This window comes from Tetrahymena thermophila (assembly GCF_000189635.1).
Source record: "Tetrahymena thermophila SB210 genomic scaffold scf_8254690, whole genome shotgun sequence".
NCBI lineage: Eukaryota > Ciliophora > Oligohymenophorea > Hymenostomatida > Tetrahymenidae > Tetrahymena > Tetrahymena thermophila.
In genome coordinates, this window is record NW_002476456.1 from 9,880 (window position 1) to 25,255 (window position 15,376).

A 15,376-nucleotide genomic window follows, 5' to 3' on the forward strand; every position below is an offset into this window, starting at 1 on the left:
AGTTCCTATTTTTTGAATTAAAGGATTTGATTAATTTTGCTACTAAAATTTAAATACATAATCAGTTATATTTATTATAAGTAATTCTTGAGTAATAAAGAAAGCAAATGTTTAATTTTATTACAAACTTTCATAAAAATAAAATTGTTATTATGATTAACAAGTTATGTTGAGAATTTTGCTGGTTGAGTTTGAAATAGAATCTAAAATTAATATTTGTAAATATTAATTATCATATGAAATAATTGAATTTAATAACACACTATAGTATACCATATAATTTATATTTGGGTTAGAAAACAGTAGTGTTGTTTACATTCCAGTGTAATTTTGAAATTGAATTTTCGATACCTAAATTACTGAAGTAAGGGTGTCATTAAAAACACCAATCAGAAAATCATTTTTCTAAACCATTCTTAAAGTTAACCAATGGTAATTAATTGTTATTGTACTATTTATAAAGTTAATAGTTCTATCATCTCTCAAGATTGCAGGCTATTTTAGATTTTAACATAAACAAAATAAATAAATAGGATAATATAGCTATTCTATGATAATTTTTTCTTGAGAATGAAATATAGATTTAGTAGAATAATAAATATTATTTACTAAAATAAAAAAAATTAAAAGAAATAAAAAAAAAATTTTGAAGCAGGTTTCGAACCTGATATAGAAGAAAAAATAATAAAAGATGTTTAATCAAAGATTTTTTGATGAAGAAATTTAAATTTTTATACCAAACATTTAATCTAGTATAATTTTTTTTTTATATATAAAATGAATGAAAAAAAGGTTTAACTCTAAAAATTAAATGCTTGATTAAAAATTTAGATTTTTTCATTAAAAAACAAACTAAATCTTTGATTAAACATTTTTTATTTTGCTAGTTTGTTCAGGTTTGAAACCTTTTTTGATACCTTTTTTATTATTTTATATTTGATTTAAATTTTAAAAGTAATATTTATTATTCTACTAAATATTTATTTCTTACTATTGAAGTAATTATCTGATAAAAGCAATAAAATATTTTACCATGTAAGAAGTTTATCTGGAATTTTCATACTTTTATATGTAATAATTTGTGCTTTAAAAGCTATTTATTTAAAAAGCAGATTGGAGAGTAACGCTACCAAACGAGTATGAATTCAATTATTACTTAATAATGTCATACCAAACAATTTTACCTCTTATACTCCCATATAGAAATACTATTTGATTATAAGTGTCTGCATAAAGTAAATAGTAATCTTGATCTAAGTCAATTTATTAAAAAACAATTCTATTTTTTACAAAATCCATCACAATCAAGGTATTATTTGCAGTACAACCACCATATTGCCCAATAATAAAACTTTTTTGATTGTATTCTTAGCCAGGTATAGACATATATTATTTCTCAAAGGTAGTCATATTTTGAAGAACTTAGGTGTAAATTATTTAGAAATTTTGATCAGCTACTGCAAAATTACATTAATTAGCTCTAATCAGATACGATTTTTATTGAAACTATTCAATTTAAGTAACTCTTTGATTAAGTTATGCAGATATTCTATCAAATTATAAGCATTAAAGATTTTTTTCACAAATCTATGTCATTTGATTTTAATAAAAAGGAGATGGACAACTCTGAACACATTAATTTAATTTGAAAGGTTATTGAATAAAGTCAAATTTAGAGGAGCAAGTGTTTTGCCTAAGATAACATATGTTATTCTTAGTATCTAGCATCAAGTTTTGATTGCATTCGAGGCAAATTTAATTAAAATCACATTTAGCGCATCCTTCAACCATACATTTAGCACATTAAAAATTTTAATTTTAAAACTCTCCTGTTTGGCAACTTTAGACACAAGTAGAAGTACTAGAATAACTTTTAAAGTAATTCTTAGCGCAATAAACGCACGAATTATCTCCTGCGCTAAAACAATCTTTGCAATTTTTAGAGCAAGGTAAGCATTTTTAGTTTAAAATGTCATTGATTTGTCCGCTTTAGCATTAAGCCTTTAATGTCACTATCAAAATAGAAATAATTGGTATAAATTAATTGATACTCATTTTATATTTTTTCAAGTTAAGTTCTTCTAATATGTTTGATTTTTAATTAATTTTTTCTTTTTTGCTTATTTAAATCCCAAATAATACCAATATTTAATCAAAGACAACATATATAAATTCAAATGACATTGTAGTTTGTAGATAATTTGAAATTCAATAACACAGCTATTTTTGTTATTTTATTTAAAAATTCAGCTATTTTTTATATCAAATTTTGTTGTTAAAACTAACGATTGTATGAGTTTCCGTTAAATCTTGTTACAAATTTCATTTAAATTAAAAATAAACATTAACATACCTTAAATAATTTTAATTCATTTTTAAATTTATTTTAAATTAAGATTTTGTTATTTATTAAAAAAATCAACTCTTAATAATAAATAATATTGAAATAAATATTTTGCATATTTTATCCTTTAAATATTTTTTATTACATGTTATCAAAGAATATATAATTTAAATATTTTTTGATTTTTAATGAGTTTTTTCTTTCTTGCTTATTTAAATTCGAAATGATACCAAAATTTAATCAAAAACAACAAATATAAATTCAAATGGCATTGTAGTTTGTAAATAATTTTAATTCAATAACAGCAGCTATTTTTGTTTTTTTTATTTAAAAAATCTCTTATTTTTTGTATCATATTTTGTTGTTAAAATCAAAGATTGTATGAGTTTCCGTTAAATTTTGTTAACTAATTTCATTTAAATGAAAAATAAACATTAGCATATAAATAATTTTAATTGATTTATAAATTCATTTTAAATTATGATATAGTTATTTAAAAAAAATCAACTATAGCATTTTAAATAATAAATAATACTGAGTCTATCAAATTTTATTTTTAAGTAATACTGCTGACTTGAATAAGAGCCAATTAAATTATAAATAATAATTTATTCTTTTTTTTTATACAATATTATTTGATGATAATTACAATTTATATTATTTAAAAGATATTACTTATCAATATTGTAGGTACTATAAAAAATATAATAGCTAATGATTATATAACTATATAATCTGGATATTCGTAGAGATTATTTTCAAAAGAATCAATTTAAGAATACAATACACTAAATAAAATGAATGTGATACCCCAAACTATTTATTCAAAAATAAATTAAATGTTTATTATATTTCTATAAAATGGCCTCAAATAAACTGTTATTAATAACTAAATAAACAATATGATAATTAGAGAAATAGTAGATTTTTTATTACTATCTCTAAATACAACTACTAAAATTGGAAATATTAACACTCAATTATTGTAAAAATCAACATATACATTCTTGCAAAACAAGATTCTAAAATGGTATCATTAGTTAAATTTATCATCAGAATACTAATAATACTTTATTAACTCTGATCTATTTTATTTTTCTTTGTTAAATATAAAGAAGCTGCTTATAAACTAATTATCAAGCTCACATAGACCAAACAGCAAATTATAAAGATATAAGTAAATAAACCTTATGTTGTTTATTAAATATCTAATTATATGATTTAGATAACTGAGCTATAGCAGAAAACTAAAATAAGTAATTGTAAAAATTAAATTTATAGTGAATAAAATAATTAATCATATACTAATAGAATATACTTTTTTATTTTAGTACGTGTTAGTAGAAATACAAATATCTGAAAAATCGCTAAACAGCAAGCTTAAAAAAATACTGCTCCAGTGTTTTTAGTAATACTACTAAAAAGATTATTATATGCAAGTTTATAGTCTAAAGTCTGATTTTAATATTAACTTTCTATTAATATATTTAAATTTATATAATATTATAGATATTGTTATAAAAAATCATATTCTTAAAAAAAATTGCTCTAAATAAGTTTTTTTTAATAGTATATTGTATTATTTTATTATTTGATATCTAATTATTCTATAAATATTATCTATAGATTTAAGAACCAAAATAAATTTAAAAAATTTTAAATTATCAATAATGTACAGCACATTAAAACCAATAAAAAAATAAAAAAGCAATGATTAAAAAATTTTTGTATTTTTAAACTTTTTATCCAAAATGATGCTTAATATTAACTTTTTGAAAGATATTTTGCAGTTATTTTTAAGGTATAAATTTTTACCTTAAAATATAATTTGATTTCCTATATAAAATAATTATGATAAATTTTATTAATAAAAAAATGCTTATGTTTGTATATATCACAATCAATCAAACAAATAAATAAATAAACACACAAACAATCATCAACTTATTTATTTATTTAGAAAAATAAAATCCTAAATTATTTGATGTTATTTTTATAGACTCAACATTTTGCTTAATTTATATTTAATTTTAAATTTTTTATTTATAAGATAAATTAGAATTCTTATTTTTGGAATATAAAATTTTAACTTTTTATTTGATAAGATCTTACTGGCATAATTCAATCAGTAGATGAACACGTTTCAAGCAATTAATAAATAATTTCCTTTAGGAAATTTTATTTTATCTATTTATTAATTAATCAACTACTGATAATTAGAAACATTTTTTATAAACTTCAAATCAATTTATTTATTTATAACTGTTAGTTAGTTAGTTAGTTAATTAGTTAGTTAGTTAGTATGAATCTTTCTCTAATTATTATTATGGAAATAAGACGTTTAAATAAAATAATTGGCTTTATTCTTTTTTTAAGAACTTTAATCTTATGTGATAGCACTCTTGGTATAAAGATCTCAAAACAAATTTAATAAAAAACTCTTTAAATTAATAATATTTAGTAGTTATAATAAAATTTTAAAAAACTTATTACCTGTGAAAAATTTTAAATTAAGCTTCTTATCTCGCTTAGTGTTTACATCCTTTTCAAATTGAAAATAAAATTATATATAAAAGATAGAAGAGGACAATTCAATGCTTTATAGTTAGAAAGTTATGTATGTTAATAGAATTCGTTCAAGTAATATTATTTATTATGGTTAGTTTTTTAATAATTTGGTAAGAGTCAATATGTGTTCTTATAAAACCTGATTGTTTAATTCTTTACAGAGTTTTACTTTGATTGATTAATTATAATATCAAACTATATTTATCAAAAATGTATTTAATTTAAAAGTAGGTGAGAAACCTTAATCAATTTAAAAACTGGTTAATAATTGTAAAAAATAGAGATTATAAATTAGAAAAAATACCTACCTAGTTTCAATAGGGTGATGAAAAATTTACTATTTCTCATAAAACTCCTAATCTTACTTAAGATTTGCGTTTGCTAATTGAAAAACTAAATATACTCATAGTTTTATGTAAACAGGTATGACTACCAAGACTAAGATGGATAAGCTTTTAATATAAAGATTGCTTCGATATCTAATAAACTATTTGTAGCTAGTAACCAAGGAGGAGTTATTATATTTGATGCTCAAAACTCTAAAAAAATTGCTTAACAAGCTTTTGGATCTAAAACTCTATGTGTGACTGTAGAGTGTTCAAATGATGGGACATATTTCCTAGCCGGAGTACTCCCCAATTTAATTAAAGCATATTCTTTCTAATCATAGACGGTACAGATAACTTAGTTATATGAATACTAGTATGATGACCAAATATAGGACATGATTAAAAGTGGAGATGAAAAGTTTCTTTATGTCATCGGAACCTATAAGAGCATAACTGTGGTAGATTTTTAAGCAAAAGACCAATTTAAAATTCTTGCTAAATTAAGCTAAAATGATAATAATCTTATTATCAGAAAAACTATTTTGGTTTCTAAATCCAATAACTACTTTTATGTTGGTGGAGGTATGGCAGGGATTTTTGTTTATAAATATGATTAGCAAAAAAATTAAATCATAAATCTTGCTTTAGTTCCCACAGGATACATAGCTTCTGCCTGCATAGGAACATCAGATAATAACTATATGTATGGAACTAATTAATACACTGGATTCTACGTAGCTGATTTAAGACCTTTGCAAAGCATAGATCCTTCCTAATACCCCTTGTCGCTACCTATAAATATTGTTTGGCCTTTTTAAACCATACAACCTCTTGCATACTCTATTAATATTTCCCAAAATGAAGATATGATCTACGTAGGAGTCAGGTCCTAAGGTATTTTAGTATTTAACATAACTGATAAACTTAATCCTTAGTACTTCTACTAAATTTAAATTATTTCTCTTTCTTATTACATCACATTTTCCTCGAATTATTAGTATCTCTACTATGCCAACGCTAACAGCGTTTATACTTTCTAGCTTATTGACATGGATCTAAATGATTAGGTTCCAAATGTATTCAACTCTCAGTAATTTGTTCAAAAAAATGAGCCTTCTTTCATGAAACCTTACTGCAGCATATTTGATGATAATTTTTTTTTTGGTTTTTTTAATGCTCATGAATTTAGTATAGGAAAAATTTAAGGTAATCCTTATTAGTTAGACATACCTTCCAATAAGGTCTATAATATTTGGTCAGCTTCGTTGACTTAATATAAAGGTTCAACAATATTTTACGTCCCCTTGATTGGTATTTCATAAACAAATGTAGCCTTTTACGCCTACGACTATAGCTCATTATATACTAGCTAAGATGTTACTCTAATGTTAACATTTTCTGTACCTACTTAATATGTTAACGAAAATATTGCATAATTAGATTTTAATTTAGATTAAACACTTTGTGTGGTAGCATAATATAGCGGTTTCTATCTCCTAAAATTTGATGGACCCTTACATATTTCTTTCCTTTAATATTACAGAAATTAATACTATCAAATAGTTGGTACAACAAAAAGAGCGGTTTTCTCAAAAGACAATTAATACATACTAATTTCTATATAAAATTTTGGTTTGTCAGTAATCTAAATATAGTAGAATTATAAGCTTGTGCAAGTGAATGATTTACAAACTCTTGGTGCAGAAAATATGATGAAATCTGATATCTCTACAGATTATTGCTTTTTATATGACGGCAGTAATGGCTTTGCAATAATTGATTTGACTGCGCTTCCATAAATTAAAATCCTTTCTAGAATTTCTTTGACTGGGTGGACCATCTTTGGTGTTTCTCTCTATAATGATAACTACGTTTTTGTTTAACAGAATGAAAAAGGAATGATTTCAGTCATTGATATAAGAGATAAATAAAATATTTCTCTGTTTAGTTAGTATGAAAGAGGAGCAGATTAAGCATAGTCAGCATGCGTTTCTAAAAATTACGATTTCTCATTTATTTAGAATAATAAATATGTGCTTGTGATGCCTTTAAAGTCTCAGATTATGCTCCAATCGACAGCCAGAGAAATAGCCATAATAAATAATACATAGTAATTTGTGAAGGCTATTTAGAAGGATGAAATACTATAAGTCGGATAGACCGTCTAATTTTATTTTTAGATTCTTTACCCAAAATCACAGGAAATGGTAATCTAAAAAATTAATATATATTAAAACTTTTAAGAACAAACCCTACCAACTTGGATGATTTACAATTAGCAAACTTAAACGTTAACTATGGTGCTTGATAAAACAAATGCAGGAACAACTAGCTCATAAATCAACAGAATCATTTTACTTGTTTATACCTTCTGCCCTTTGAGCAGTACTTCATTTTTCTACCCAAGTGGATTGGGATAAACGACTTAAGACTTATCAAATTAAATTTATGCTTATTTAAAAAGTAAAAACATTATAGGTGTATAGGACCAGCTAAGCCCTGATTTTAACCCAAGCTTGGACTTAACTATTGCCTTACCTGGCATGAATACTCAAATAATCAATAATGTAAAGCAAAGTCTAGTCTAATCAGTGTGGATAAACTAAGTTGTACTTTAGACATAATCAAGTCTTACTTTTGATTCCTTTAATAGCATCATCTCTTCAAGAAGTAACACTGTGACTGTTTAGTTGAATGCTAGCACTGGTAAATTTGTTACTATCAGCTATTCAGGAGCTACTGTTTAATACTCTATTAATCAGAATGAATTAGATTTGACAGGGCCTTTAGAACAAATTAATTCTATCTTAGCTTAAAAAATTATATTCTATACTTCTAACCAAAGTAATACTAACTAAATTAGCCTAGCAATTAATGATAACCTGAATTTTCCCATAAATTATTAGTGTAATGCTGCTAAATGTAGTTTTATCAAGTTTAAAGAGTAGATATCTGTTTAACAGATAAACAATTTATAAACGCAAATTGAAACAAAATTTAGCGATTCTGTAATAGATATTGAGACGAGCTATTCTATCTAATTTATGTAGAGTACATTTAAAGTGAGTGACGTTTAAACAATCACTTACACGTTTAAGTATAAAACAAATGAAATGGAATAGTTTGTTGATTTTGATCCTACGTTTTGGCTCCAGGCTTAAAGTAATAAGCAGCTCTCTTTCTATGGAAATACTGAATATTCTCAGCTTGGAAAAACTTACATTTTTTAAATTATCGCCTTTGATGGTTATACCTCAATATCTGATTAATTCAATCTAAATATAAATGGAGTCCCTTTCTCCTATATACTTAATATTTTATTGAAAGTAATAGGACCCTTAGTAGCAGTTTTAGGTCTTTACAAATATAGGAGTCTTTTAGTTAATTCTATGGTAGTTAATTACTTTACTTTTAGTTAAGAAAATGTTAATTTCGAAGCAAAATACTTAAAAAAAATTCCTTTAATTGGAATAAAATGGAAAAAATGCTCAATTCTAATCGATAATTTGTTTTTAATAGTATAGCAAGACATTCTATAATAAAATGGTGAAAAGGCAACTATAAAAAAAAAAGTAAAATAAAATAAAAAGAGATACCAAATTCATCAAAACCTAATTAAAAATAAAAACATTTTCAAAAATTTGGAGCACTCAAAAAAAGACAGTCACTTGGAAAAGAGGTACTTGAACAAAGATGGAAGTATTAAAATGTCTTAACTTTTAGAAGATTTTAATAACTATAAAGAGGTTTTGTTTAGAAAAAATAAAAAATTAGAAGAGATTAAAAAATATTTTAATTACGATTTACAACCAGACTCACTATATTACGAGTCTATAAAATCTTATGCTTGCCTTTAGCTCCTTAAATTAGATCCTAAATCTTATTTTACTTTCTTGTTCGTTAAATAATAACTTATATTTGAGGGATTTAGCACTAAAAATGATTGGTACTTAAAAATAGTGGAAATAGACCACAGCTACAAAGAAGAACTAGACCATTCTCCTTTTTCTTAAGTTAAAATTAAATAAAAAGAGCTGCAATAAATAATCTCTCATCTTTATGATTACGAGTAAAACTCTTATTAGATAAACAGTAACTAAAATATTATAAATCAAGGTACATATATTAATATGAGATTAATTGAAAGTTGCATTATTTCCGAAGTCCATGGTTTGACTTTTGATAAACTCGGCTACTTCTAATAATTTTAAGGTGAGGCTTTTCACTTAAACTCTCAGTAAGTATCAAATGTCCAAGGTTTCAAGCTATGCGAAAAAGGGATACTTTAAAGAATTAAAAAAATATGCAATCTAGAGTATATACCTTATGGCGTCTAGTAGAATATGAAATTTCCTGATTGGCTACGCTTGAAATTCAAAGATGATTACCTAAAGCTTTAAGGTACTCCTACATAAAACAACGAAGAACAAATTTTAATAAGAATATTCGATTTAGATGGTTATATAATAAAATAATTTAAGATTAATATATAGCCTTATTTTTCTAATACACTTATCAACATCCCTGAAGAAAAATAAAATGATCACAATACTAATATTATTAATTAATAAATTTCTGCGAGCCATCGCTTAGCAACTTTGCAATAAAAACCAAAATTATATAATTTACCAGATAGCAAGCACGATTCAAAAGTAGTATCATTATACTCCACCCCCTAACTACTAGATTAGCAGCTTTAACCTAAGGCTTTCGATTGATTTAATTTTCATTCTTGTTTTGAATTATATATATATTTCTTTAAAATAGCATCTAAATAATTGCTATTATTATTTATTCGTTCATTTATTTATTTATATTTTTTAACTTTTTATTTATTAAAAAAAGTAAAAAAAGTTACAAAATTTTCCTAATTTTCTATCAATAACCTCAACCTAAACAATTAAATATTTAATTGATTTAACTATTAACAAATATTTAATATTTACACTTGAAAATTTAAATAAATATAGCTAAATGCCTAATTAAAATCTAATGGTATGGCAACCTCTAAATATTAATTAGGCTAGGTTTTTAAATAAAAAATATTCTTTTTAAATAATTTTAATTTTTATTTTGGAATTTTTTACTATAAATTTAATTGAGATAAAATTATAATAAATACAATATATATTTAAAGTTATTGAAACTTTTAAATTTCTTACAAGCAATTTATATAAACATATCAAAATTAAGGGTAATTAAACGAATAAGATTTAATATTCAACATTTATTTTGAGAGAGTTATATTTAAAATTTATGGTGACTATTATATTAATTATTTTATATGGAGCTTTCAGTTTCATAAATATTACTATCCCTTGTATTATTATTTATTAAGCTTGGTCTATCAAATGTTCTATCTTTTAAGGCTATTTTTAAAATTAAAAACTTTTTATATTTTTTAGAAAGTAAACAAAATTACATATTTAGTTTTTTTTGGAATTTCTTGTGTAGTAAGACCATTTATTTTTCATTCTTTTAATAGAGTTATTATTTTATAAAGTGTAAAATTTTTCATCATTAATTTCAGATGAAGTTATTTAATTTGTTTTAGGTGAAGATTGTGAAAAAGCAAAGTCCTAATTATTTTTTAAATCTAATTTAAGTCTCTGATGTTCTTAGGATAATATGTCATTTTTTTTTAATGCTTTCATCAATTATTTTATTTTTTGTCTTAATTTTTTAAACTTGAGCAAAGAACTTACCTTTTAATTATTTTATATTTACACATCAAGCAATTAAGGATATTTTTTTTTAAGTTAAAATATGAAATTTTAGAAACATGTTCTTTACTATTATAGATGAGGAATTTTTAGTCTTAATAATCCTATTATTAATGTAGCTACAAAAAGAAAGTTAAGTAGCATAGTCATAGCTATCCAAAATATTTAATATGTTAAGTTATTTTAATCACCTACAATCTGTATCATACAAAAATTTAATGATACTGTACATATTAGAGTAGATATTTGCTATAAACTATTAAAATATTTATTTAAATAAGGTTGCGATTTAAATAATAAAAAAAATTAGATCATCAATGAAAGATTCATAACAGCAACCTAATTATTTTTTTAATGGTAGAATTAGTTATAATTAATGGATAATTTATTTTAGGAAATTAAATGATAGACTAATTTGAAATTCTTAAATTTAATAGCTAAAAATTTCAATATTATTTTACCTTTAATTAGATATCTTGCTTAAGTAAAACAGATATTAAAATCAAACTTGTTTTATAAGACAATTTCCAAAACTCCCAGTAATAGTATTGTTCTTAATAGCCAGCAAAAAAGAAAGAATATTTTATTTATTTAATAAATGACTTTTTTTTAGATTTTGTATAGTAAATTTTATAGAATAGTAATAAAGGTATTAAAAATCCCCATATAAAAATAACAGGAATCGTAAATAAAAATATGTATGGCTTATGCTTATGTTTATCATAGCATTCAATTCCAAAATCTAGATCTAAGTATTTTTTATCTCCTATTGTTATACAATTAATAGATCTAATAGCAAGAGTTATTATCATAGGGTAAAAGTAAAAATAAATAAAAATAGCTGCAGTTTATAAATACCTGATAAATAAATCTATTTTTAATTGCTTTAAAATAATTCCTTTTATAAAGTAAAAAATAAGTATTCCTACTGGTAAAGAAAAAGACCAAAGAGATTCGAATAACCACAAAGGTTGTAAATTTGGGAATTTAGAAAAAATGCAATCAATAGATTTACTCGCCAAACTAACTGAATTTCCTGATAGCTAAATAGGGACAGTAAATAAAACCGGCATTTTTGTGGTAAAAGAGCATACTAATGATAGTATTTATAAATGATCAGTTAGAATTTTCGAAATAATTTATGATCTATCAGATTAGTTTACTTTTTTAAAAATAAATTTTTTAAAAACTATTAAAATAGAATAGTATTTTACATGTTGATCCTAAATAAATAATTTCTAATTTATTTAAATAATATCCTTTAACTTTAGCTTCTAGCTATATAATGATTCTTTTTAGAATTAAAAATATGTAAAGAGTAATCATTAAGAAAAGTAGTAAATTATAAAGTATGATTTTTTCAATATTTTCTTCGCATTTGTAGCATTCTCCATGATTATAAATTTCTGAATATCTACTTCCCCAAATATAACCATATGTATCACATTAATAACATAGAGGACCTTTATGTCCTTCAATACAGTAAAGCTTTATTTGATTTAATATATTTTAAATTTAAATACTTAAGTTAAGTAGATAATTTTTAATAAAAGCACTATTTTATTAAAAATTTGAAGAAGAAAAAAAATCAAGAAATTTTAAGTTGAATTATTATAAATATTTAAATTTACTTTAGAAGAAACAAGTTAAGGTTAGCATGATAGAGGGTTAAAACTACATTAGATAATATTGTCAGTATTTTCGTCTTCTCTCCAATATCCATTTTTTAATTAGATATTAGAACCTATGCATTTGACAGCTGAATCAGGACATTGTCTACACTCTTAATCATTTAAACTTAAAGAATATTTACCATCAGGGCATAATTCACATGCTATTGAGTTACCATATTATTTAAATATTTATCCTATTGAACACTACTCTAATTCTATATTCAATATTAATTCTATTTAACCTGAATTTACTGCAATATTTCCTTTTGAATCTTTTAGTGAAGGAAAGGAATTGCTCGCTATTTTTAGTACCAACTCAGAAATAGGTTTGTAAAAAATCTGAACATCTAGGTTAAAACCTCCATTTTTAAATTATTTCGTCTAAAGTTATCCAATGCATTGTATTTCTTTGTTTTCTTAATTCCATTATACAGAAACACTTATTTATTGCACTAAAGATTAAATATCGCTACTTAATTATGAAAAATCAGTTGAGTTAACATCTATAAATCTAATTGGATTATTTTCTTCGTCAAGCAATTATATTTGTTCAAAATTTATTTAATCTCCACTTTTAAATTATTTGATAAATATAACTTTATTTTCATATTACTTTAAACTATTTTTAGGTATTTTTATGTTTTCTAAATTAACAAATATTTTCCTTAAAGTAGAACCAAAATTCTATCCATAAATATACGCTAGATTGTTTTTGAAAGTATTATTGTTTTTATTGCCTTATTACAGATCAATTAAAAAATCTGGCATAACCTGGACATAATATATTCCTCCACCAATTTATGCTTAATTTGAAGCTATAACTGAGTTTTACAAGATCAAGTTATTATTTTAGAGATAAATTGAGCCACCTGAAGAATAATCTGATTTATTTTCTATTAGCTAAGATTAGTTTATTTATAAAACTCCTTGTATAATAGTATTAATCATATAAATAGCTCCACCATTTTATAACTTACAAGTATTAAGCCAAAAAATTGAATTTTATATGGTTATCTATGTGTTATCAAGTGCGTAAACAACACCTCCTGGGCCTTTACTATTTGTGTTGTTTGTAAAATTACTCCCAGAAATAGTAACTTAATAACAATCTTATATCATAAGTATAGAAATATGTTAACTATTTATATTATTTACATCTTTAATTAATACACTTTTTAAATCAATACTAGACAATTAGTTTAAAAGGATTAAGGGATTATTGTTAAGGATAGTAGAATTCATAAATTTTGCTTTAGATATAAGAGCATATCCTTCACTGTTTTATTGATTCATAGAAAGAAGCTAAATTTAATTGTTATTTGAAATAATATTTTCTATTTATGAGTTATTAAAACTTATTATATTTATTAAATTAATATCTAATCTGGAAAACAAATGTTTTGTATTTGTAATATTTAAATTACTAATATTAATTTAATTAGCTTGAATAGTGAAAATAGTTTATGAAACTTAGAGAAGATCAATATTTATTTGAGAAATTTCAAAATTGTTAGTTTTAAATGAAAATATAGTGTCTTCACAATCAAATATCTCAATATCCTTTAAAATAGCAGAATCACTTAGATACTAAACTGCATTAATATCTTATTCTTTTATTTCAATTATTATATTTTTTGTTGAGTAAATGAGTTAAATTTTTTAAATAATTGATTTAATAGTGCTCTATATAAAATAAATCGTAGAATAAGCACTTAAAACTACTGAAGTATTAACAATTTTAAGATCATTTATCTACCGTAGTTCAAAAACATTAAATAAATATTAACAATTTGTAACATTAACATTTGAAATATTTACCATTTGACTTTAACCTATCTAAAAAATATTACTTGAGTCTGAATTAGAAAGATAAACGTTATTAATTAATACGTTAGTATTGTTATTCAAAACAAATATAAAATCTTCGTTCATTTCTATATTTTACAAGAATAATTAATCTATGATAACTGATTCACAGTTAGAAATTTAAATTTAGCTAAAACTTACTAATTAAATGAACACTTGTTATAAATAAACCTTTTTAAAATTTTGTAGATTTAGTGATTCATTTAAATTTAAAGAAACATTCAGCATTTAAAAATTTTCCATCATACTATTTGAATTTAAATTTATTTGAGTTTCTATCGATAGAGACATTTATTTTAAAAATAAATTAAAAACTTGATTGGAAAATCGAATATCATTTATCCATTTGATTTAATTTTCATATTTAGATAATAGCCTTAAGCTTAATTTGTGTGTTTCATCTCTATTTTAGTCTTGAAAATTAATGTCTATTTATTCAATAGATTATCCATCTTGATATTCTATTTCTATTATTGAAAGTATTTACTAAGTGGATTAAATAGATTAAGTTATCTTATTAATAATTGTTTTTGAATAAATATTTTCAGATTTTCTATTCAATTGTTAAATTTAAACAGAACATACTTTATTTGTAGATAAGGGTAATATAATTTAAGTTATATTTTAGTAATTAGAAACCAATAAATATGAATATCTTTGATTGTTAGAATCTATGATTATCTAAAAACTTTATAAAAATGCATTGTTTATTTCGTACTCATAAATATTTGAATATGTGCCATTATATTTCTATTATATTATGGATAATTTGTTTTTTTAAACAATAATAAAGTAGTTATTATAATTCATATTTATTAAATTATTTGCTTCTCTAATTCCTGTGTTTAATGAAGGAAATTATTGTTCAAAGCT

General features: G+C 22.8%; 3 protein-coding genes across 3 annotated transcripts in view; 1 reads left to right on the plus strand and 2 right to left on the minus strand. All coding sequences in view use genetic code 6, as the record gives it.

Annotated features, from left to right (window-relative positions):
* The window catches only part of TTHERM_01317360 (hypothetical protein), a gene marked incomplete at both ends in the record, with an annotated part of 2,307 nt that extends 252 nt beyond the window's left edge, over positions 1-2,055 (minus strand). The window contains 3 exons of the mRNA XM_001013048.2: positions 1-5; positions 274-495; positions 1,033-2,055. The exon at positions 1-5 is cut by the window's left edge and continues 150 nt beyond it. Coding sequence (XP_001013048.2) covers positions 1-5; positions 274-495; positions 1,033-2,055 — 1,250 coding nt within the window. The remainder of the gene's footprint in view (positions 6-273; positions 496-1,032) is intronic.
* A 3,590-nt stretch (positions 2,056-5,645) lies between these two features.
* Positions 5,646-9,959, plus strand: TTHERM_01317370 (kinase domain protein, putative; the record flags this gene model as incomplete). The annotated part of the gene is made up of 1 exon (XM_001013049.2): positions 5,646-9,959. Exon 1 carries the CDS (start codon positions 5,826-5,828, stop codon positions 9,957-9,959), a length of 4,134 nt encoding a protein of 1,377 aa, XP_001013049.2. The 5' UTR covers positions 5,646-5,825.
* Positions 9,960-10,461: 502 nt separating this feature from the next.
* On the minus strand, positions 10,462-14,569 carry TTHERM_01317390 (transmembrane protein, putative; the record flags this gene model as incomplete). Its single annotated transcript, XM_001013051.3, has 8 exons — positions 10,462-10,610; positions 10,664-10,858; positions 10,969-11,068; positions 11,426-12,126; positions 12,179-12,452; positions 12,596-13,971; positions 14,062-14,247; positions 14,488-14,569. The coding sequence occupies 8 exons, from the start codon at positions 14,567-14,569 to the stop codon at positions 10,462-10,464; spliced, it is 3,063 nt and encodes a 1,020-aa protein (XP_001013051.3).
* Positions 14,570-15,376: the final 807 nt, after the last annotated feature.